Source organism: Herpailurus yagouaroundi, unplaced genomic scaffold (assembly GCF_014898765.1).
Source record: "Herpailurus yagouaroundi ecotype Mexico unplaced genomic scaffold, PumYag 100, whole genome shotgun sequence".
Taxonomy (NCBI): Eukaryota; Metazoa; Chordata; class Mammalia; order Carnivora; family Felidae; genus Herpailurus; species Herpailurus yagouaroundi.
The window spans coordinates 2,518,569-2,541,361 of record NW_024412391.1 but is presented as its reverse complement, the minus strand read 5'-3'; the positions used below and the strand labels follow the sequence as shown (position 1 = coordinate 2,541,361).

The 22,793-nt window shown below is 40.7% G+C and overlaps 1 protein-coding gene across 1 annotated transcript in view; it reads left to right on the top strand.

The window, feature by feature from the left end:
- CNTNAP2 (contactin associated protein 2) overlaps positions 1–22,793 on the top strand; it is a 2,003,978-nt gene that overhangs the window by 585,791 nt on the left and 1,395,394 nt on the right. Inside the window, exon 2 of the mRNA XM_040471688.1 lies at positions 12,461–12,571. Coding sequence (XP_040327622.1) covers positions 12,461–12,571 — 111 coding nt within the window. The remainder of the gene's footprint in view (positions 1–12,460; positions 12,572–22,793) is intronic.

Sequence of the window (22,793 nt, the reverse complement as noted above, 5' to 3'; positions counted from 1 at the left end):
GTCAGGCTCTGTGCTGACAGCTCGGAGCCTGGAACCTGCTTCGGATTCTCTGTCTCCCCCTCTCTCTCTCACCTTCCCTGCTCTCTCTCTCTCGCCCTCTCTCCTTTCTCTCTCTCTCTCTCAGGAATAAACATGTTTAAAAAATAAATAAAAAAGAGAAAACACTACTGATGTTAAATTTTCACTTCCTTTATACTAAATTTGGTTAAATATCACATTCTCTGCTGCCAAGGTCTTCCAGTCTTCGAATGTTGATAAGCCCAATGTCTTACAATCCGCTATGAGGCCCTACAGACCCAGCGCCCCCCCCCCCCCACTCCCTGTGGTCTTCCTGACCTCTTTGCTTTTGTCTGCCCCATGCTCCTTCTGCTCCAACCACACTGGGTCCCCTGAGGTCACACCCATCCTGCTCCTGCTTCTAGACTTCCTCCTTTGGGAAGTGAGGACGTTCCTTTTCTTGTCCTGGAACTACCATCCCACAGATATCAGGTATCAGATAATACTATGTGACTGGTTCTCTCTTCGCCATGAAGTTTCTGCTAAACGTGGTCTTATTAACGAGGCCTTCTCAGACCCCTAATTCAAAAGGCCTTCATCTACCCACCGTACCCTCATCTTCCTTCTCTGCTCTGTTTCCCCCATGATAACGACCACTTGCTTACATACCATAAATTTTTAAATTGGTTATTTATTGTAATATAAACCTCTGTGTTGTTCACTGTTATATCCTTACTGTGGGCACTCAAATATTGGTGGGGGCACCTGGGTGGCTTAGTCGGTTGAACATTCAAGTCTTGATTTGGCTCAGGTCATGATCTCATGGTCCGTGGGTTAGAGCCCTGCATTGGGCTCTGCGCTGACAGCATGGAGCCTGCTGGGGATTCTCTGTCTCCCTCTCTCTGCCACCCCCCCCCCCCCACCAAATAAATAAATAAATACATAATTGTTGGATGAACAAATGAAGTGTATTTTCTTTGCGCTCATTATCACTGGGTAGTTATCCTGAATCCTATTTATTTTTCATATCTTATTACAAAATCAATACACACTAATTGAAGAATGGTTCAAAACAGTAGGAAACATAGAGGAAAATAAAACTTATGTGGTCTCACAACCAATGTGACACCATGGCTAACATTTTGGTTTATAGATTCTTTTAGCCATTTATTCATCTATAAATATAGATCTCATAAAATTAGTATTCAGAGCCTACTTTTCTTTAACTTAATATACCATAAATATTGTCAATTAAAAACATTCTTTCCACAGCCTCACTTTACTGACTCTTCAGTGCTCCACTGTTTACTTTGTACCAATTGAGCCCATGATCTAATCTAAAGTGACTTGAGCCAGGACCATTTTAGGATGTTTATCTATAGTACTGTAGTCAATTATTTAAAAGTAAAAGTGGTTAATTAGTCTAGGAGACGGACTCGTTGTCAGTAAGTACAATGCATCTCATTGTTCAACACTGTCTTTGAATTAACCAGTTAATGAAACCAGAGAGGCAAAAAATGAGCCATTTGCCAGTGGACCAACAAACACAATCCAAAAGAGCCTCATCCGTAGGAAGATCGTCAATGAAGGCTTTAAGAGGGGTCAAGTGCATTTAGTCATGCTGCAATTGACCTTGACACTGTTCAAGTTGTCGGTTTATTAAAAGTGTAAAAGGTAGCTCTGCCTTCTTGGGAGACTAGCATTTGAGTGAAGAAAGGCCAGTGTCATCATTGTTTTAGAGATTAAACTTCTGCCCGGTTCTAGGGCAAATAGTTGATTCTGTTTTCAAATACCATTTCCTTTTTTTTTTTTTTTTTTTTTGCATGAAGTAATATGAATTAAATTTTCAAAAACTTTTCTAGACTGCATAAGGGGTAAAAATGGATTTTTTATTATTTTGCGTGATGGGATTTACTTCTGTAAAATTAGAAGATCAATTTAGAGGAGACAAAAAGTTTAACTTATTTTTTAAAAAGCCTCACAAATCTATTTTTTTTCTAGTATGTAACAGTTCAGTAGATAATTTGAAACTGATTCATCTGTTATACCATCTGTCAGAAATATGCTGCAGCTGTTAAATGTCCAGCAAAATTTGAACTACAAGTCTCAAAGTAATTCGCCCTTGGTACATGCAGACCGGACAATTTCCAATTTGATTTACAACCATGATTTTTGCAAACGTGACTGATGGTCTAGCTATACTATTTAAAATCTTTTTCTGAGCACAGCTATTGGACCGACAAGGAGGAAAAGGAAAGAAATTTGATCTGATTTTTTATGATAAAAGCATGAATTTATTCATGTCAGAAGCTATGATGCTGATTGCGTTCAATATTTTTTTTAAGTTTATGAAGAATACCCACTCTGTGCTCTGTATTCAACACATGGAGAATGTGAAAACTCCCCTTCCTTTCAAAAGAGACCCGCCTATGGAAAGGAGATCAAGATATAAACAAATACTTATCACAGTAGATTTCCAATGATAACAGGATTAGAACGTTATATTAGAACTACCAAAAGTCTTATGTTCTTGTGAAAATAAAGTAAAAGATAGTCGTAAAGAGGCTAACCCAGAAAAGACAATGGCTTCCATCCCCCAAAATCCATTTGTTGGAACCAAGATATTTTAAAAGTTCTGGAGGTATATACTGATGATATAGACAAACCCTCTGTATAATTCCAGGGTTTCCAACCTACAAGTCATTTTAAGTTGGTAAAGAGGAGAGTGACGATCTTTTCTTATGCGGGATGCGGCGAGGAAGGTCTGTGCATAACTTCATGGTGTGAAGCTAACTGTCGGCATTTTTTAAAATGGAAAAATGCAGGGGCGCCTGGGTGGCGCAGTCGGTTAAGCGTCCGACTTCAGCCAGGTCACGATCTCGCGGTCCGTGAGTTCGAGCCCCGCGTCGGGCTCTGGGCTGATGGCTCAGAGCCTGGAGCCTGCTTCCGATTCTGTGTCTCCCTCTCTCTCTCCCCCTCCCCCGTTCATGCTCTGTCTCTCTCTGTCCCAAAAATAAATAAACGTTGAAAAAAAAAATTAAAAAATAAAATAAAATAAAATAAAATAAAATAAAATAAAATAAAATGGAAAAATGCAAAACTGTCCCTTAGCTCGATAAAGCGAATACCTTTCAGGGGCCAAAACTAGGAACTATTTTGCCTCCAGTTTTAGAGGTATTTATTTCTTATCGTTGTAAGTACTTCACTGGCTCGCCGAGTCTTTCTGTGCTGCATGCCAGGTTTTTAGGCCCCGGGAATAGACTCTCCATGAGATAGACACATACCCTATTCTCATGGTATTTATAGTCCCAGTCAGCAAGAAAAGTAATAAGCAAATTTAAAAAATAAATAACTAAGCGTGATGTTAGATTGTGATTGTTGCCATGAACACAACAAAATAGTGTGATCAAATAGAAAGTAGTATCTGGAAGGTATGAGGGTAGCAGTTGAATTGGGTAATTTCGATGAACTGAACAGAAAAAGAAGAGGTGTTGTTCGAATTGAGGGCAGAAGGGAGTGGGGCCAGCCTTCTTCAGATGTGGTAAAGAGAATTTTAGCCAGGGGGCAGAAAGGCTAGCAAGAACCTCGAGCTGGAGTGTGCTGAGTGTGTCCAGAAGGGAGGAAAAAGAGTGAAGCTAAACTAGCTTCCTGACACAGAGGAAAAGAGCAAAATAAAGTAACACCCGAGATGCCTGAGGGGCAGGCCATCAAAGGCTTCGTCAGAGTTTGGATTTCATACTAAATGTGAGGGGAAGCCATTGGGAAGTTGTCAGGGCATGGCTTAATCTGATCCCTATTTTTAAAAGATCCATCCGGCAACTCTGAAGAAAATAGATTTTAGGGAGATAAAGGTTGAAGCAGGAAATAAGTTTCCAATAAATACTGAGGTCTTACACCAAGACATTCGTGGGATCAATGTGAGAGATGGTGAGAAAAATCTGACCATTGCAATATTATTAGGATATCTGCATAGCCCAGGAATAAACTCAACGGAACATAGATTTTATCTGAAGTGAGTTGAGAGGCGGCGTGTCCTTGATATGTGGACCTCAAAAGCATTAAGCCTTGCCATCAGGCCCAACTCCGTTTTTGTTCCAGCCACACTATTCTTTAGTTGTGAGCTCTCAAGCATCCTCATCTGTAAAATGGAAATGCTACCTATGTCAAAAGCTTACTGTAATAACTCAGTGAAATAGTTGTCTCAAAATATTTAATGTGTCGCCTGTCACATAAATACTCAATAAATGATAAGTGTTGCTATTCATTTATTTACTGCTTTTGGTATAATGGTCTCTACCGTACATCACTGATGGGGGTCCAAATGGCAAGGATTGAGGCGGAAGAGGAGACAACTGTCTCATTCAGCCAAAGGTACTATAATGCATATGGCAGCCCACTGGGCTTTGTCACATTGAATGGAAAATAAACAAAAAGTAAATGGACTCACTTCCATTGGGGAGTACACAGGAGGGGTTCAGTGAGAAGAAAAAGAGGGCGAGATAGGTTTCTGTTTTTTCGCCCACTGATTTTCACTGCGTATCTGATAGGTCCACTCTGTTGACTTAAGTCCAGTTTGATTATCCTTAGCTTTCTCCTAAATTAGCACTTGATGACAAACTAATTGTATTTCCCTTCGTGACTGCTGTCCATCATAGTCCTTTTGTGCAGTAGGTAAACAAACCAAATCAATTCTTGTATAGATGGTCTGGAAAAACAGTTCTCAGTTATATAAAGTTTTTACCAATGATCTAACACTCATGTATTCTCGCACCCTTTTCCTTGCAAAACAACTTAATTCTGCTATGTAGATCCTAAATAAATAATACAATATTTATTTACAAAATGAAATATATAACAATGAGAACATATTTGTCTGGGAATGTCTGTAATTATTGAGTAAAAAAGTATGCTCGAGACCAGATTTTAAATGTTCTTGTTTCTGTATACATATCTGTGATATTAAATGCTGTGTGTGTGTGTGTGTGTGTGTGTGTGTGTGTGTGTCTGTGAAAACTAGTAATAGTGATTACTTCTGTGGATTATGAGAGTCCTTTCTTTCTCTGTTTTGTGTGGAATTTTATAGGATCAGGAAAATAATGGATCTTATTTTCAGTAACAGAGAGTAGACAAGGAAAGCCAGAGGAATAGGTACACAAAGCAGTGTGTGAACTATGAAACAAATGGAAGAAAATATAGTTTAAGCGAAAATATATAAAGTAAGGGATGAGTTAGAGTCAATGGTGTTTTGCCCAAAGGAAGAGCAAATATTTTTCCACTGTACTCCTATGACACTGATTTCCTAACCACATAATCTCTCTTGCCATGATTTGAAAATCATAGAACAACTGATTCAAAACTGGGAAAGAACTTTTGAAATAATGGAAAAACCGAGAAGACGGTGGGTAAGAGGGAATTGAACTAAGTCGTTCAAATTCACTGCTGGAAATAAAATCTGGATCTTTTGTCTGTGCACAGCGTCTTCTCTCTTTGGTGCTATTAGGGAAACTTCAACCTAATAATGTCTCTGAAAGCAAATTGGACTCCCATGAGTGAGGTACAGTAGAGACCATTATACCAAAATCTGTAAATAAGTGAATATCAACAGTAATCATTGAGTATTTCTGTGACGGGCAACACATTAAATATCTACCCCAAGAAAATATTTATTAGACAGCGCTAAGTTAAAAAACAGTGGACGTCAACTATGTAAACAAAATTTACGAAAAAAAATACTGGAAGAGAATATTGTATTGTATTAAGAAGTAATAGTCTTTGAATATTACATAAGTTGTTAAACAAAGCTTAGCCTCCAGATATGATGACGCCGTTTCTATAAAGAGAAGTAATTGGGGTCTGAGATTTCCACAGACGACATATGGAACGATGTAAGTTTGTGTCTTGCTTCTTAACAGAATGCCAAAGTTAGCAAAATCCCGAGGTGACAAACCTGGGGCCTGTTCAAGTAATGCCCGCTGATGAAAGGCAAAGCGCCACGTTTCTAAGTGCATCAAAACAAAATACTTCTGTAATCAGCTGCCCAAATTTATGGGAAGCAAAAAGAGTGCTGTGTGGCACAGCTGTTAAGAAACCTCTTTAAGGTTATTGTTCGCACCGTGTGCCTTTCCCCCTCCCTCTCTCCCTTCTTTTCTCTCTTTCTTTTCCTCTTTCTCTCTTTCTTTCTTTATTGAAAAGGAAATGGGAAGAAAAAAAAATGGAATCACAGTCCTGGGAATAGAGCCTCTGACAAACAGGTGTGCTAGATCCCATACAAGTCTCTCCGTGGTCACAGTGTGCAAAGCGATGCTGCTTAAGAGTCTCTGAAGCCCCGAAGGGGGTAGACTGACCTCGGTGATGAGCCAAGAAGTGCCTGAGTGGAGACTTCAGTCTCCTACTCATTCAAATGCTGCAACTCTCCACGAGGCCAGACGAGAGAGCATGCTTTAGTTGTTCATGGGGTCTCCCCCGATGCCTTTGAAGCACGGCAGCCAACAGCCTGTTGTCTAGGAGGTCGGGCAAATGGGATCCGGGGACGGCACAGCAAGCGAGAGGTCGGACACAGTGCCCACGAAGTGGCTTCACGGGTAGTTGCGTACTCAGGCCGGGGAATCAGCTCATTGGCAACAGTCAGGCCTGTGGGTGGGCAGACAGGGCACAAGGGAATTGAGGAGCCGGAGGCCGACTTGGAGCCCTGCAGCGGGACGCAGGCCCCTGGCGTGAATGTGACGGGGAGACAGAACATCTCTGGAAGGACCCGAGATACTCCCGGGGCTGCCGGAGAGAGTACAGATCCCAGTGATTCAGCTTGTGATTCGAGGTAGTTTTGGCCAGAAGGAGTAAGGCAGAAGCACATTGGTTGGAGAGAGAAGAGGCCAGACGGACGGCTGGCCTCTTAACATTGTCCTGACCGTGGAGAGGAGGGGGTCATAAAACCTGAGGCAGGGCACACATCTGCAGGCGGAGGTGATGTAGCTCCAGCTTCTAAAGTTAGAAGTTGAAGGCACCAGACTTCAAGAGTCCACCCAGGGATGTATTCCTCTGACAATGAGCCTTTCACAGTCGTTTTGTTTGTTGGTTGGTTTGTTCCTGTTTTTGTTTCCAGTGAAGTATGAATGGGGATGTTGGTAGAGTTTCCGTCGTGAGAACCCTGGTTCTGGAGTCCTTTGTTGTTCTTGTGTTCTGTGCAGCAGGCTCATGTTTCCAAATGTGTGATAGAAGACGTATATGTTAAGTGCTACACTTTTATTTTATTTTTAAAAATTTTTAACATTTGTATTTGTTTTTGCAAGACAGAGAGGGAGACAGAGCATGAGCAGGGAAGGGGCAGAGAGAGAGGGAGACACAGAATCCGAAGCAGGCTCCAGGCTCCCCACTGTCAGCACAGAGCCCGATGCGATGCGGGGCTCGAACCCACGGACCGTGAGATCATGACCTGAGCCAAAGTCGGATGCTTCCACGACTGAGCCACCCAGGCGCCCCTCATTGCTATAATTTTAAAAGACACTGTGTTGTGAAAATTCCCCGACATTACTTTTACCTTTGTTTCTATTTATTTTTTCTCTGATATTCCTTTCGATCAGAGATGCATTTGAATGCCATCTTTAATGTCGGTTAGATGCATTCTAAAGTTCTTTGACCTTGCAGACTCCTGCCCATATCCCTTTGCCAATACAGATCCGTCCCTCTCAGCCACTCTTTCCGAGGTGAAGGGCAACAGCCATTTGATCTTTATTTGCCTGTAATCTCCTCTGTTCCAGCTTGAATTAGTACAGTATTCCTCCAGTTAGTCTGACTTCCTGATTGACTGAAATTGTGTGAAAATAAAACCGAAGGCCCATCTGCTTCTTTAGTTTTCATCCAAGATTCCCTGGAAGAGGAATACCCTGGAGACCAAATATTTGCCATAGCTGTGTGGCCGTAGTTTTGGAAGACATCCCAATATGGGAAGATATAATACTAAATTATTTCAAATGTTAGCAACCACCGCCCCCCACACCTCCTCCTCCCCTATAAAAATTCTAACTTTCTCCAGGGATTTGCCTGATTTACTAATATTTAATGTCTGCAGAATATTAAGACACATGTTCTAACACAACAAGCAAGCTCTTTGGAATAAGTAATATGTAATAGCGATTATTACAGTTGGAAATAAAAATGGAGAGTTCATCATAATAATCCGTATACGCTATGTACATGCACAGCAGGGCTGCTGCAACCATCCTGGGAAATTCGATGCCCGTTGTGGCCTCCAGGATTTTGCTTGAGCTGTTCCCTCTTTCTAGAATCTTCTTAAACCTCTTTCTATCTATCTACATTCCCTCATTCTTAAGGTTATAGTCATTATTTATGTTACCTGATACCACAAATGATGATTAATCATTCTTCTTTGTGGATACCTGGACTATTTATTAACGCTAGACCAGAGGTTGGGAAACTTTTTTTCTGTCAAAGATCAGACAGTAAATATTTTAGCTTGCGAGGTTATATGGTCTCTGTTTGTGACATTCTGCTGTGGATTTGAAAACAGCCGTAGATAATACATAAAGAAGAGGGCCTGGGTGTGTGCCAATAAAACTTTATTTACAAAAGTGAGCCAGGGGCCACATTTCGCCTGTCGGACATAGTTTGTGGACTCCTGTCCTTGAAAGTGCTTGAGAGTTTTAGAGTTTGAGAGAAACTTAACTAATGTGCTCATATGATGAGCGAGTCATCTGTAGAAAGGAAGGTCAGTGACACAGTCAAGGTCACGTATTTATGATGGAGCAAGAATAGCAAGCAATTCGCTAAACAATCAGCCCTGCGTTTTAAATTTGTTTCTTTCAGTACTTGATTATATTTTGTTCAGCACTGAATTCCAAAGTGGTATTATGCTCTGGTTTCCTGCTTAGTTACTTTATGTGGGTCCATGTATTATTGGACTCATGGGGAAGTGGGCTATATTTTTTTATTGCCTAAAGTGGCCAGAACAGTACAAGGCATTTATCGAGATCTTAGTATTTGTTAGTAAAGCCTTCCAGGAGAACATACAGAACATGTAGCATTCTTTTTAAAAAAAAAAAGGGGCGCCTGGGTGGCGCAGTCGGTTAAGCGTCCGACTTCAGCCAGGTCACGATCTCGCGGTCCGTGAGTTCGAGCCCCGCGTCGGGCTCTGGGCTGATGGCTCAGAGCCTGGAGCCTGTTTCCGATTCTGTGTCTCCCTCTCTCTCTGCCCCTCGCCCGTTCATGCTCTGTCTCTCTCTGTCCCAAAAATAAATAAAACGTTGAAAAAAAAATTTAAAAAAAAATAAATAAAAATAAAAAAAAAAGAAATTTAATGTTTGTTTATTTTTGAAAGAGTATGAGTGGGGGAGGGACAGAGAGAGAGAGAGAGGAAGACACAGAATCCGAAGCAGGCTCCAGGCTCCGAGGTGCCCCATGATTTTTTTTTTTTTAATTAGTGAAAAATTTAAAATTTGATACGAAGATGATCGATTTGTGGTGGAAGTGAAAAATATTTAAATGTAATAAGGATACACTATGTTCAGGTTTTATAAATGCTATATTTAAATTCTAAATTGCAACTAGCTAATGGATCATTTAATCAATTATTCATTAACTTCATTTTAATTACTTTCAACGCAACTCTATGCATTGAATGTTCCCTTTTGGAAAATGCATCGCTCGTTATCGGGTATAAGCTTGCCCTATCGAGCAGGTTTAGGCTGGAAGACGTTTCTCCCCGCGTGGTTTTATTGATGTCTAAGAGTTCACCTCATTTCATTCAGATGACTACTCAGATGTCACCTAATCAAAGAGACTTTCCTTGACAAAGCAGCGAAAAACAGCCGCTCTCAACCTCTACCCTACCCCCCGACTACCTGCCCCTTCTTCCATATTTAATGTGTCCAGAGTATTCGTCACCATCTCATACTATAACCTTTTATGCTTTTACCTATTTTTTTCGTTTTTGTTTTAGTTAGTTTTTGGTTTCCACTAAAACATAAATTCCGTGACAGGCATGTTGTCAATATTATCTGCGGCTGCATTTGCTGCCCCTGGCCCAGCATAGGCGCTGGGTGCACGTTTGAATGAATGAGACAGACATGATTAAACGTTAGCACATTCCTAATAGAAGGGAGAATTTCGGAGTAATGATGGCTCCAGATAAATGCAAAACTTGTGTCCCAAGATCATAAAAATTTAGACTCAATAGAGTCAGCAGATTCAAAATCAAGGTTTTGTATTTGTGCTCCCTGGCAACTAAACTGAATAGCAAAATTTTTTTTTATTTAATACAAAATCCTTCACTGTAGATTTTCACTTTGTGAACTGAAACCTTAAATAAATTTTATGGGGCGCCTGGGTGGCTCAATCAGTTGAGTGTCCTGACTCTTGATTTTGGTTCAGGTCATAATCCCAGGGTCAGTCATGGGATCCAGCCCCCGTGTGGCTGAGTGTGGAGCCTGTGTAACACTGTCTCGCCCTCTGCCCCTCCCCTGCTCATGCATGTGCATACACACACGCTGTCTCTCTCAAATAAAATAAAACAATTAAAATAAAATAAAATAAAATAAAATAAAATAATAAAAAATAAAAATAAATAAATTTGATGTTCATTTTTTCATTGTTTTACATTTAGCTTCCTGGGGGAATATATTCATATGCATATGCCATATTTCCCAGAGGCACTTGCAGTATAACAAAGGAAAATAAGAAATCTAACTATATTTTACGAGGATGGAGATGTTCATTTTTAACTTCGGATTTGTACACACTTGAGTGGTGAGATAATGAGTCATCACTCATTTCTCCAGCATCACTGGGACTTCCCTCCACTTGAGTGACTTTTCAAGAAAACGAGTTCATTCCTTCTGTTGCTGAAGTTTTCTTCTGTTTATAAAGATCTGAGGTAGCAAGCATTCTAGAATGTGCAGTGTAACTCTCTGTCTTATTAAACAGACAGCTGAGCATGTGTAAAAAACATGCGTTGGCTATTTAAGACCCACCTCTCTTGACGATGAGGTGTTGCGCCATCTTGTAAGTCAGCAGTGTGTTTTGGGACGCTGTGGTTCTCAGGTTTAGGTGGCTCTTCTTGTCATTCGTTCACTCACTCCTTCATCCTACAAATGTTTTTAGAGTGTGTACCAGGTGCCAGGTGGGGTTCACGTTACTGGAGAGTAAGCATTGGGCAAACTGTCAAAAACTTGATTCGCACACAGCTTCCAGTCTAGTGGGAGAGAAAGGAAACGAGACAATTAAATGGGGAAAAACATACATGTGTGGTGGCTCTGAGAGCTACGAAGGAGCAGAAAGCAAGGAGTAGGTAAGGAGAGTGATGGTCGCATCACGCTCGTTAGCTGGGTAGACTACGGAAGTCTGTCCGCAGCGGTGAAAGGTGACGTTGTGAGCAGAGAGACCAGAGGGAAGAGCCTCATGGTAGCTGGAAGAATAATTGCAAAGGCCACAGCAGGAGCTGGCCTGATGTTGCAATAAGAGGCAGGGGGCTCTGGTGGTAGACAGCAATGGACAAGAATGCCAGAGAGAGATGTGACCAGTCTGGCGGCTGCTGTGGGCCACTGGGGGCTTCAGACTTTATTCTGAGAGATTGAGAGCAGAAGCCAGGGGATGTCGCGAGCCTAGCAGCCACTTGGCCCCTTAGGTGTGCAAATGTCCCTCAGGCTGCTGGGTGCAGGACGATAGACAAGCAAGGGAGGAGGCAGGAAGACTGTCCGGTCCTTCACAACAGTGACCACTGGTGGCTGCTTGGACCAGGTGATATGAGGGGGTAGGATTTGGGGTATTCCAGAATGAGAACGCGCGGCCCCTGATGCAGTCTCCCGGAGAGCAGGTGCAGAATGAGAGGCTATCCAAGAGCTGAGTCCTGGGCACTTTAACGTGGAGGCGTGAGGAAGATGAGAGCGATCCATGAAAGGAATCAGAAAGCAAGCAGTAGTGGGGAAGGAGGGAAAACAAAAGCTTAAGGGCCAGTGAAGCCAAGTGAAGGAAGGAAATGAGGGGCCGCTTGGTTCCAAAGCAGTTGACTGGTCTAGAATGATGGGAACTGGTTAGTTTTGCAGATGGCAGTACTTTTCAGGGTGACACCGGTTTCTCAGCCTTTCAGCTGAGGTAGGATGTCCCCTGGCCTTCCCTCGTTCAATCTCTGTGTTTGCAATCAGTGTTTCTATCCTCTATCCTTGTAACGAATAAATCCCTAAAGATTTCCAGAGGCTGTCAGCCTTCCCAAAGCTTGTTAAATCAGCATCACCACCTTTCCTCGTGATTCCTAGATGGAATTTTGTCGTCGGTCCAACTCTTAAAACTCGGGTGTTCAAATGACCACAGTCGAACTGTCTCCCTTCTGACCACTTGCTAAATGTGGTTGCACAGATTTTTATGTTTGTATTGTATCTGACCACTGTTTTTACTAAAACACACGCGTCGTCGTCGAAAGATATGTAATCTCTCTCTTCTTTTCTCTTCTTTTCAGAAAAATGTGACGAGCCACTCGTGTCCGGACTCCCCCATGGGGCTTTCAGCAGCTCGTCCTCCACATCTGGGAGCTATTCTCCCGGCTATGCCAAGATCAACAAGCGAGGAGGTAAGGCACATTTCATCTCCTTCGTCAACACGTGCGCTGAGAAAGAACGCGTCATATTTAAAACTGCATTTCCGACGTCTATTTTATTGCGCAATGGCTATTAGCAGATACCTCTTTCGTTCTGTCCACTTCCGTTAACTCATAGCTACTATAAGCCTCTTTTGTAGTCACTGCCAGGGAGTGATGGAGGAAAATTCGGGCCGGAAGCAAGAGATGGTAAATAAAGGAGGAAGAATTTTTAGAGTTGTACGGGGTACTGGATTCCAGATGATGTACAAATTATGAGTTAAGGAAGTTCTTGTTCATTGGAAAATCATTTAGACCAAAGTTAAAGGTAATTGACTTCTGGGTACCCGAGGGCTCCGTCAGTTAAGTGTGTCCGAATTCGGCCCGGGTCATGATCTCGTGACTCATGAGTTGGAGCCCTGCCTTCGGACTGTGTGCTGATAGCTGGGAGCCTGGAGCCCATTTCAGATTCTGTGTCTTCCTCTCTCTCCGCCCCTCCCCTGCCCATGCTCTGTCTCTCTCTCCTTCAAAAATAAATAAACATTAAAAATATTTTTTAATAAACATTAATAAATAATAAAATAAAATGAATTGATTTCAAATGTGTAGACGATGAATCAAAGAATCCTATATTCACTATTTTTATTTCTATTTTTAGTAATATATAAAGAGTATCTGTTGAAAAGATAGGATAAAAAATTACCCTTGGTACTTTCTGCCCCCAGTGCCCAGAATTTAATTTTGTTATTAAAGCCACATGAAAAATAGTTACACAATTGCAACTAAAATTTGAGTTTGGGATTTTAAAGTAATACTATTAATCAGTAAATGGTAATTTCAAAGTAGGCAGCAATCCAGAGAGAATAAAAGATGATTGAGAACAGCAACTTAAAAATCTCTTGCTCCGGGGCGCCTGGGTGGCGCAGTCGGTTAAGCGTCCGACTTCACCCAGGTCACGATCTCGCGGTCCGTGAGTTCGAGCCCCGCGTCAGGCTCTGGGCTGATGGCTCGGAGCCTGGAGCCTGTTTCCGATTCTGTGTCTCCCTCTCTCTGCCCCTCCCCCGTTCATGCTCTGTCTCTCTCTGTCCCAAAAGTAAATAAACGTTGAAAAAAAAAAAAAAATCTCTTGCTCCAAAGGAAGACTGATATGAATAACAATCAATGACAACTTAAAAAGGAAAGAAAAACTTTTCTTGGATAAATGTGAATCATCCCACAAGGGCCATAATTTTTATTCACTGAAACAGGAAATACTAAACTCATTTCATACTCAATTCAATAAAAAAAAAAAGTGAGTAAAAATGGAAAGAAGAAGGTAAGGGAGGGAGGGAAGGAAATAGGGAGGAAAAAATCACATAAAGAAGCAAAGGTGAAAAAAAAAGAGAATAGGGGAAAACCCAAAAGGAGAAGTAAAAGAGAAAGGGAAGGAAGAAAAAGAGGGACGTCAGAAAAGAGAGAAAAAGGAATATCAGAGAGATTCAGAAAGACCAAAGGGAGAATAAAATAGGCAAGAAAAAAAGTAGAATAATATATACAGAACTTCGCAGCTGTGTGAAGAGTCCTGGATTAGTAAAAACACTTGGTGAAAGTCAGAGATACGCCAGCAAAAGTGGAGGAATACAAATTTTAAAATAGATACTGTTTTGGAAAATAGTATTAATTAGCTGCTTTTGTTTGCAGTGACCAGACTGTTGTTGTTTTTTTTTTTTAATTGTGGTGTAATTAACATCAAACATATTAGTTTCGCGTGTACAGTATAATGATTTTATACACGTATATGTTGTAAATTGATCGGTACAACAAGTCTGGTTAACATCTCTCGCCAGGTATAGTTACTTTTTTTCCCCATGATGAGGACTCTTAAGATCTACTCTTAGCAACTTAGAAATATGTTGCACAGTATTTCTAACTATAGTTAACTTGACTTACTTATTTTATGACTAGAAATTGATACCTTTTGACCTTCTTCACCCTTTTCATTCGCCGCCCCTGCCCCCCACCCCTGGGAACCACCAGTCTATTCTCTGCATTTATGTAACTGCTCCTTTTATAATATGGTTTTTGTCAGGTGATGGTCATGAGAGTTGGTAAGTACTATAATTCATCAAAAATTTTGCTTACAGATGTCAAGCAATGAGACTTAATTCATTCCTTTTCCATAAGTCACTAAAAGATAAACAAGAAAAACTATATATATATATAAAACAATATATATAGAACAGTATATATATATATATATATATATATATATATATATATATATATATGTATGTATAAAATCATGAATCAATAAACTGGCCATACCCAAATAATAATTGTGATGCAGGCTAGTAAATTTGGGGCAAAATCTACAAGAGAAAAGAAATATCACATACATTCCTGGATGTCAAGAGGATGCAATATTCCCTAAAGGAAGTATCCTGACATTGGGAGATCAACTTGAATGAGAGAAAGTCACAAAATATTTCCTCAGAAAGGGTTGTGGGAGAATAGGACTGATGAATTTTATACCCAGAGAATCTGGACAAGTCAGGTCATCTCAAGCATATAACCTCTCTGGAAATGCAAATAATATGATATAACCAACAATAAGATGCATGAAATAAAAATAAAAAAAATAAAAAACAAAAAAAACATGGCCAAATGCCTAGTGCTGAGCAGTGAATCCACTTAAAGATAGACCATAACTAAACAGTTTAGGAACTAAGGTTGTGGAACAAAGTATAAATTTTATAGAATTAATATAAATTTGTATAAATTTTACAAGAATGTAAAATACCAAATTCTGGGAACTAAACAGACGTTTGCCTTTCCTCCCTAACCTTTCAGAACTGGAAGCCACCAGATACTGTAGCTTTAAATGCAAATTTTTAAAAACTGCCAATTTCTTCCATCTTGGATTTTTTTAGGACTCTGTCTCCTACCAAGAAACATCAATAGTCTTTCGGTGTTTTTGTCCTCATTCAAGTAGCTATATTGAAGCCTTTTTTATTTGTCTTAAAATAGTACAGGATGCTACTTTGAATTACTTAGAGCTACTTATCTATTTATACACTCATATATGAGAGTGAGGTATCTGAGATTAAACTTCTAAAATGTTGACCTGATTTAAAAAAAAAAAAAATTTTAACGTTTATTTATTTTTGAGACCGAGAGAGACAGAGCATGAACGGGAGAGGGTCAGAGAGAGGGAGACACAGAATCTGAAACAGGCTCCAGGCTCTGAGCTGTCAGCACAGAGCCCGACGCAGGGCTCAAACTCACGGACCGCGAGATCATGACCAGAGCCGAAGTCGGCCGCTTAACCCACTGAGCCACCCAGGCGCCCCTGACCTGATTTTTTTAACCTGGAGGGTGGGATTCGAAGAATGCTTTTGCTTTCTCTATAATAGGTTTCTCTAGTTCATAGAATGTCAGTGTCTCTACCTATGTATTTATGTAGATAGATTTATAGATACAATGTATTTCCAAAAAGAAAGTTATTTGAAAAGCAAAGGACTATAAAGAAAATTTATGCCTTCCTAAGTTGTTTGACTAGCAACTTCTCTCTGACTGTTGCTACATTGTTGTGCATTGACATTAAGTCGTGATGTAGTCGTTGGCTGGGAGAAAGCATCGTCGGTGCTTTAGTTATAGATTTACACTTGCATCTGGCCCATTCGTATCAATATTTGTTATTCTGCAGTTTTAGTTACTTACCTTTTGGGTCCCAAAGACCTCTTTTGTTTATCGGCGGCATACTGTTGTGTGGTTGCATAGAATTTCCTCCCCTGCTCCATCCCATACTATCTACCTGTTTAGGACCATCACACAACTGATAATATCTCCACTCCTCATGGGCTGCTTTGCCTCTGAATGTACACATAAGACACCCATGTGCCTTAACCCTAATTGATGACCAATGTATGAAGCAAGGTAGCAAGCATCAGAGAGGGGGATTATTTCCTCTACAAGAAAAAAAAAAAAAAAAAGAAAAGCAAAAAGGAAAAAAAAAGAAATCTACATGCGGTTATTTTCACAATAAACAGACTTCGTATTCCCTTATAAAGTTCATGTGTGAATGCTCTTAAGAGAAGAGCCATGTTGACTGAAATTCATACTAAGGTATAAATGGCTAATAGTTCGTGTTGATTTTAAAAATAGATTTTTTGTTAGTGCAACAAAATGTTACATGTCTTAAAGATGGGTAAAGGAAGCAGAGAGTTTATATATTTTTATTTATTCATTTATATTATATACATTTATATTTATGTATGTCTTTTTTGCTTACATTCATATATAAATATGTATTTATATATCTATAAATATATATATATATATTTGCTGAAGATATATTTTTTATTTCACTATTGGCAAGAATCATCTGACACATACACCATATAAGCCCATGAAAGCAAGAAGATCATATACTGACAGAAGGATAAAATAATATAAGTCACCAATTATACAAATACAGAAAAGAACAAATTCAGCATTATGTTGATTAACATTGCCTCAGGGGCGCCCGGGTGGCTCTGTTGGTTGAACGTCTGACTTTCGATTTTGGCTCAGGACCTGATCTGACCTCAGGGTCTTGGGGTAGAGCCCTGCTTCAGGCTCTGTGATGAGTGTGGAGCCTGCCTGGGATTCTATCTGTCCCTCTGCCCCTCCCTCTCTCTCTAAAAAAAAAAAAAAAAAGAAAGAAAGAAAGAAAGAAAAAGAAAATTGAACATATTGCTTCATGTTTTATCATTTATTTAAATGCATTCCTCAAATATATTTTGGAGAGATTGAGTTTTGGAATCCATAGAAAATCGGATTATAATGCGAATACACTTTCAGATAACAGATTGGCACACATGTATAAAACGGAGTTTAGGTTTTGCGTCCTCACAATACATCCATTTGCTGCCACTTTGATGTCAGGGGTCAGTTTATCACAAAACTGAGGGGAAACGAATGTTTACGTGGAAAATCCACACATAATTCTATCATGTCTTTTGGAGTCCATTACTGCTTTAAGATTTTTGGTTTCGTTCGTTTTAGGAAAACACTGACCTGCTGTGATCTGTGTCCTGGACGTATCTCCCTATTCCTAATTCACTGGCGGTGTCCCCATCTGTGTCATTCCAAGTCAATAGCAGTTAGGTGGGTTCACCTTTCCAAAGGTTAGCAGAGATATTAAATCTGGACAGTCTCACATAAAGTAAACACTACCTCACATTTATAATACACATTTAGTATTTTACAGATTATAAAATGTTCTAAATGTCCCTTGACCTTCACAACAAGCTTGTTAGATAGAATGTTAGGTTAGAGACGCCCATCATCTCTTCTGCCGGACTTAGGACTTTTCAGTCCACCCGCCTATTGTAGAGATCGTCCTCTTTCTCCTGTCCCCAGGGGACAGCCATTCTGCCACATGGCCCTCTTCTTCCTCCACTGGCCACAGATGAGAGATCGCCATGCTCGGTTTTGCCAGATGGAGCCATAGTGGCACTGCATTGGAGTTGGCCCCAAGACAGAACCGAAAAAGAGCGGGAGGTTTTAAGCCACGTTTGATCTGTGCTTCTGCAACCAGAGCAACCCCATCACGGAGCCTCGGAGTTTCTTGAGTGATGTGGACCTTGAATTCTTTTCTTTCTTTTCACCTCCTCCCGTTTACTTTTCCTTAAAGGTCCTTCCATACTTGTTGCTCTTCTGAGACCTTTTTCACACTTGCTTCCTGGGTCGTTCCTGCCATTTTAGGAAACTGTCATCTTCTCCATGAACCCAAAGGCAGAGAGGTGTGGGGTTGGTGGTGGTGTTTTGAAGATATGTTGCCTCTGTTTCTTCCAGCAGGGAGAACAGATTGCATTTGTAAGCCACATAATTGATAATCACTTCTGGGAGGAATATGTGTATAACAGACATCTGGAAAGACTGCCGGAACAGAGCTCTGAATGTCCACGCGTGTACCTTAAAAAGAACTACAGCTTTTACCTTCCCTTGAAAGACACCAGTGAAGTAAATAATTGCCTCGGTGCCTTGATAGCTTGGCTTGGTCAAATCATTGCCTTTATCCTTTCCTGCCTCCTGTTGGCCAAGAGGGAGCTTTAGCGATCAGCATCATTCTGAACTCTTTTCCACCTACGCTTCCGAGCTTACACATGTTGGAATGCTTCTTTCGGGCTCCTGAGTGGCTCAGCAAATAACGCTCCCTCACCCTGCTCTTCAGAGGCCTTTCCGGCCTCTCCTGGAAAACAAATTTGCTCCCCTCTCTTGCAGCCTCAATTCTCCTGTCGCTTAGTCACATTTGTAAAATACTTCCCCTGCCTCTGCTTTCTTTTCTTCCCTACTCTGCTTTAAATAGTAAAAGCATCTGTCACAACCAGTTACACCGTGACCTGATTAAACTGTAGCCTATATCCTACGAGTTGGGAAAGCAGTCGCAATGCTTCCATGAAGACATTGTCCCTCTTCCTGCCGGTAACTCCTCCCACGGGGGGCCCTTTGGCTCTCTCCAGTCCCTGACCCATTCCTGCTCCATATTGCCCCCTACTGGCAGCCAGTGTTTGCCAGATCCCGTAGTATTTTTTTTTTTTTTCTTTTCTTTTTGTTTTTTGGAGAGAGAGAGTGTGTGTGCGAGTGGGAGAAAGGGGCAGGGGCATGAGAGAAAGAATCATAAGTAGGCTCTGTGCTAATAAGCGTGGAGGCTCAATCCTACGACCCTGGAATCAAGACCTGAGCTGAAACCAAGAGTAGGATGCTCAACCGACTGAGCCCGCAGGCGCCCCCATTCTTAACCTTATTAGGAAGTTCTTCCCTTGGACTATAACATCAAGACTTACATTATGAAATAGACTGGAGTTCCCAGTTGTTGGACTTCCATCCATGTTGACAGATTCCATTCCGCCATGTTCCCTCTTTCCCTTCTCCGGCCCCTATCACTTCCTGTTTCTCTTCATCTGCTCTGTTTCCCTCTCAATGAGCATTCGTTATTACTTTAGTATGAATTCATCAGTTGAAGTATTACTTCTTCTAAGAGAATTTGCCTTTAAGAGCAGATCCTTGGGAGCAGAGAAATCTAGAGGGGTGGTTTTCTAATGTAGCATTTTAGAATATTTGACATTCCTATTTGGGCTGGCCATACTTCTTCATCTTTGAATTACTCTCCTGAAAACACCTGCTGACTTCACCGGCTCTGATGCGGTGCTGAGCAATGAGAAGAGAATGACTTATATTCATGCATAACTCGATTCCAATACAGAATCAACCAAGGATGAACATGATATTAGTCAGTTATTAATCTCTCTGCATCTCAGTTTCCTGATTTCTATGTTTACTATGTAATCTCTCATCCAAACCAGGAACTTTGACAGTGCTAGAGTTCTTTTAATAATTATGCCCGGGCAATCTTGCAGGTACGGGCCCCCTGTTTATATTTTAAAATGGAATCGACCATACAATTTAGCAGAGCCATTGTGAAGATTCAGTGAAATAATCTACACAGTCTGTGTTGCAATTAAATATTAGCCTCTTTCCCACCAGTTACCCTCAAGTCCCCAAAGCAACACTTAACAGATATTAATATTTCAGAGCAAGTGAGTAATTTAGTCTTGTCATTACCAAAGCAACACCTCCCTAAAAAGTGATCACTAGAGGTTGTATATTTACCCGTGTGTGTGTGTGTGTGTGTGTGTGTGTATTTCCCCTATCATCATGTAAGACAAAAATCATAATAATTCATAAATTAATAAAATAACATTTTAAATAATTTAAATAAGCTTTGCATAATCAGACTGCTACCTATGTTAACTTAAATGTGCCCCGACTCTTTTCTCCTTAAACTCCTTTCATTTCAAATGAAAGGGCTTATGCCAATGATTGCTGAGTGTTATTTTGTTCTGATTGTCATCATGTCATTTGAATTAGATCTGATAGAGTCCAATATAATACTTATGTAGTAAATTTATGATCCTCAGTGAAGCCAACACTAATTGTTCTGGACATTAGGAAGAATAAAAATATTTTTCCCCTCAGCTCTCCAAATTCTGACTATTTTTTAAAAATATATTTCAGGGGAGCCTGGGTGGCTCAGTCGGTTAAGCATCCGACTTCGGCTCAGCTTGTGATCTCACGGTGTGTGGGTTTGAGCTCTCTGTGCTGAGGGCTCAGAGCCTGGAGCCTGCTTCACATTCTGTGTCTCCCTCTCTCTGCCCCTCCCCTGCTCATGCTCTGTCTCTGAAAACAATAAACATTAAAAAAAATTTAAATATATTTAAAATGATTTTCTCTAAAGTCAGCAGTAGGTTTTGTATTCACTTTTCCAATTGCGTGAGAGTTGACAGCTAACTAACATTGTAAGTTTTAATTTATTCTTTTTATTTGAATTCTCAAATGTAAATCAAAATATTGGCTTTAGTGGGAGCTTTAAAAAATTCAGTGCGCATTACATGATGCATTTGTATCATTGACACTTGTTAAAAATGATAGAATGTTGAAAGCATAGTCACCAGGGACTAACTCATAAATTTGCTTAGACATGCCTTTTTAATTTCCAAATAATATTACTTTGTGTCTGCTGTGACATCAAATTTTATAGCGTTGGAATTATAATACCTTCTTTGTGTTCCCCGTAGAAATCTATGCTAGGTTTTGTACACTTCCCATAGAATGGTTTCCCAAGGTGTGTGATATTAATATGTGCTACGAACACCCGCACAGACACACATCTCCCCAATAAAATCTACTGGGCAAACACTATGTTCTGTGGTCCTCTCTGGGAAGATCAGACACCCTCTTCATCATGCAGCATCTTTAGGTCCTGGAGAGTGCACTTTCACCGTGGGAGATGCTTTTATAAAATCGAACCATCGTAAAACCCATTGTAAACATCGTGGGTTTTAAACAGGGTTTGTTTAATATACTTAGAAGTACAGATGTGTCCCATGGGTTTACTACTGTCTTTGTAAAAATACTACTTTTTTTTTAATTTTTTTTAACGTTTTTATTTATTTTGAGACAGAGAGAGACACAGCATGAACGGGGGAGGGTCAGAGAGAGGGAGACACAGAATCTGAAACAGGCTCCAGGCTCTGAGCTGTCAGCACAGAGCCTGAACTCACGGACCGCGAGATCGTGACCTGAGCTGAAGTCGGCTGCTTAACCGACTGAGCCACCCAGGTGCCCCAAAATACTACTTTTTTTTTAAAGTGTATTTATTTATTTTGAGAGAGAGAGAGAGAGAGAGAGAGAGAGAGCCTGGTGTAGCGGGAGAGAGAGGGAGGGGAGAGAGAGAATCCCAAGCAGGCTCCACATTGTCAGTGCAAAGCCCCATGCGGGGCTCAAAATCACGAACTGCGAGGTCATGACCTGAGCCCAAACCAAGAGTCAGACGCTTAACCAACTGAGCCACCCAGGCACCCCTAAAAGCACTACTTTTAAGGGCTCTTTGATGATAACATCATGGATGGTGAGTTTTCTAGAATTAATTGGAGAAAGGGAGCTTTTAGATTTGGAGCATTTGAAATGAAGATTTTTTTTATTTAATTATTTTTAGAAAGCTGCTATTTTGCAACAAATGTTTGTAGCAAGTATCTCAAAAATGGGCCCCAGAGAAAATCATGAGGTGGGATACATAGTGCTATTACAGTAACCACAGCTATCATCTTTGAAACGGCTTTGGGATATTCATTCTCTAACACTCTCCTTTATCACAATATTAATAGCCGATTGTCTAAAAGAGTGGGAAATAGTGAATCATCAATTCAGGTACTTATACTATGTTTTTGGAACATATGCTTTGTAATTTCACTTCGCGCTCAACATCGAAACCCTTGCTATTTGGTACTTGCCTGTATATGGCTCATGAGGACAATCTCCTGTGTGTCAGTTGCAGGGTGTAAACGGAGAGAGAGAGCAAAGGCCAGGAATGAGCAGGGCAGGTCCACAGTCCACATGAAGGGCACTGCCCAGTGAGGGGTGCTACCCAGGGTCCATTCATTCAACAAGAGTAGGACACAAAACACCGCACATGTGAAAAATACACTTCGAATCCCATAGTTACATCTCCTCTATAAGTGGCTCTCCGTCATCCTTCAGTATCTACAGTAGCCCCCCCACCTTTATCCAGGGGGAATATGTTCCAAGAATTCCAGTGGATGCAGAAAAACAGCAGATAGCACTGAACTCTATACAGACTGCATTTTTTTCTCCATACGTGCATACCTGCGATAAAGTTTAATTTATCAACTAG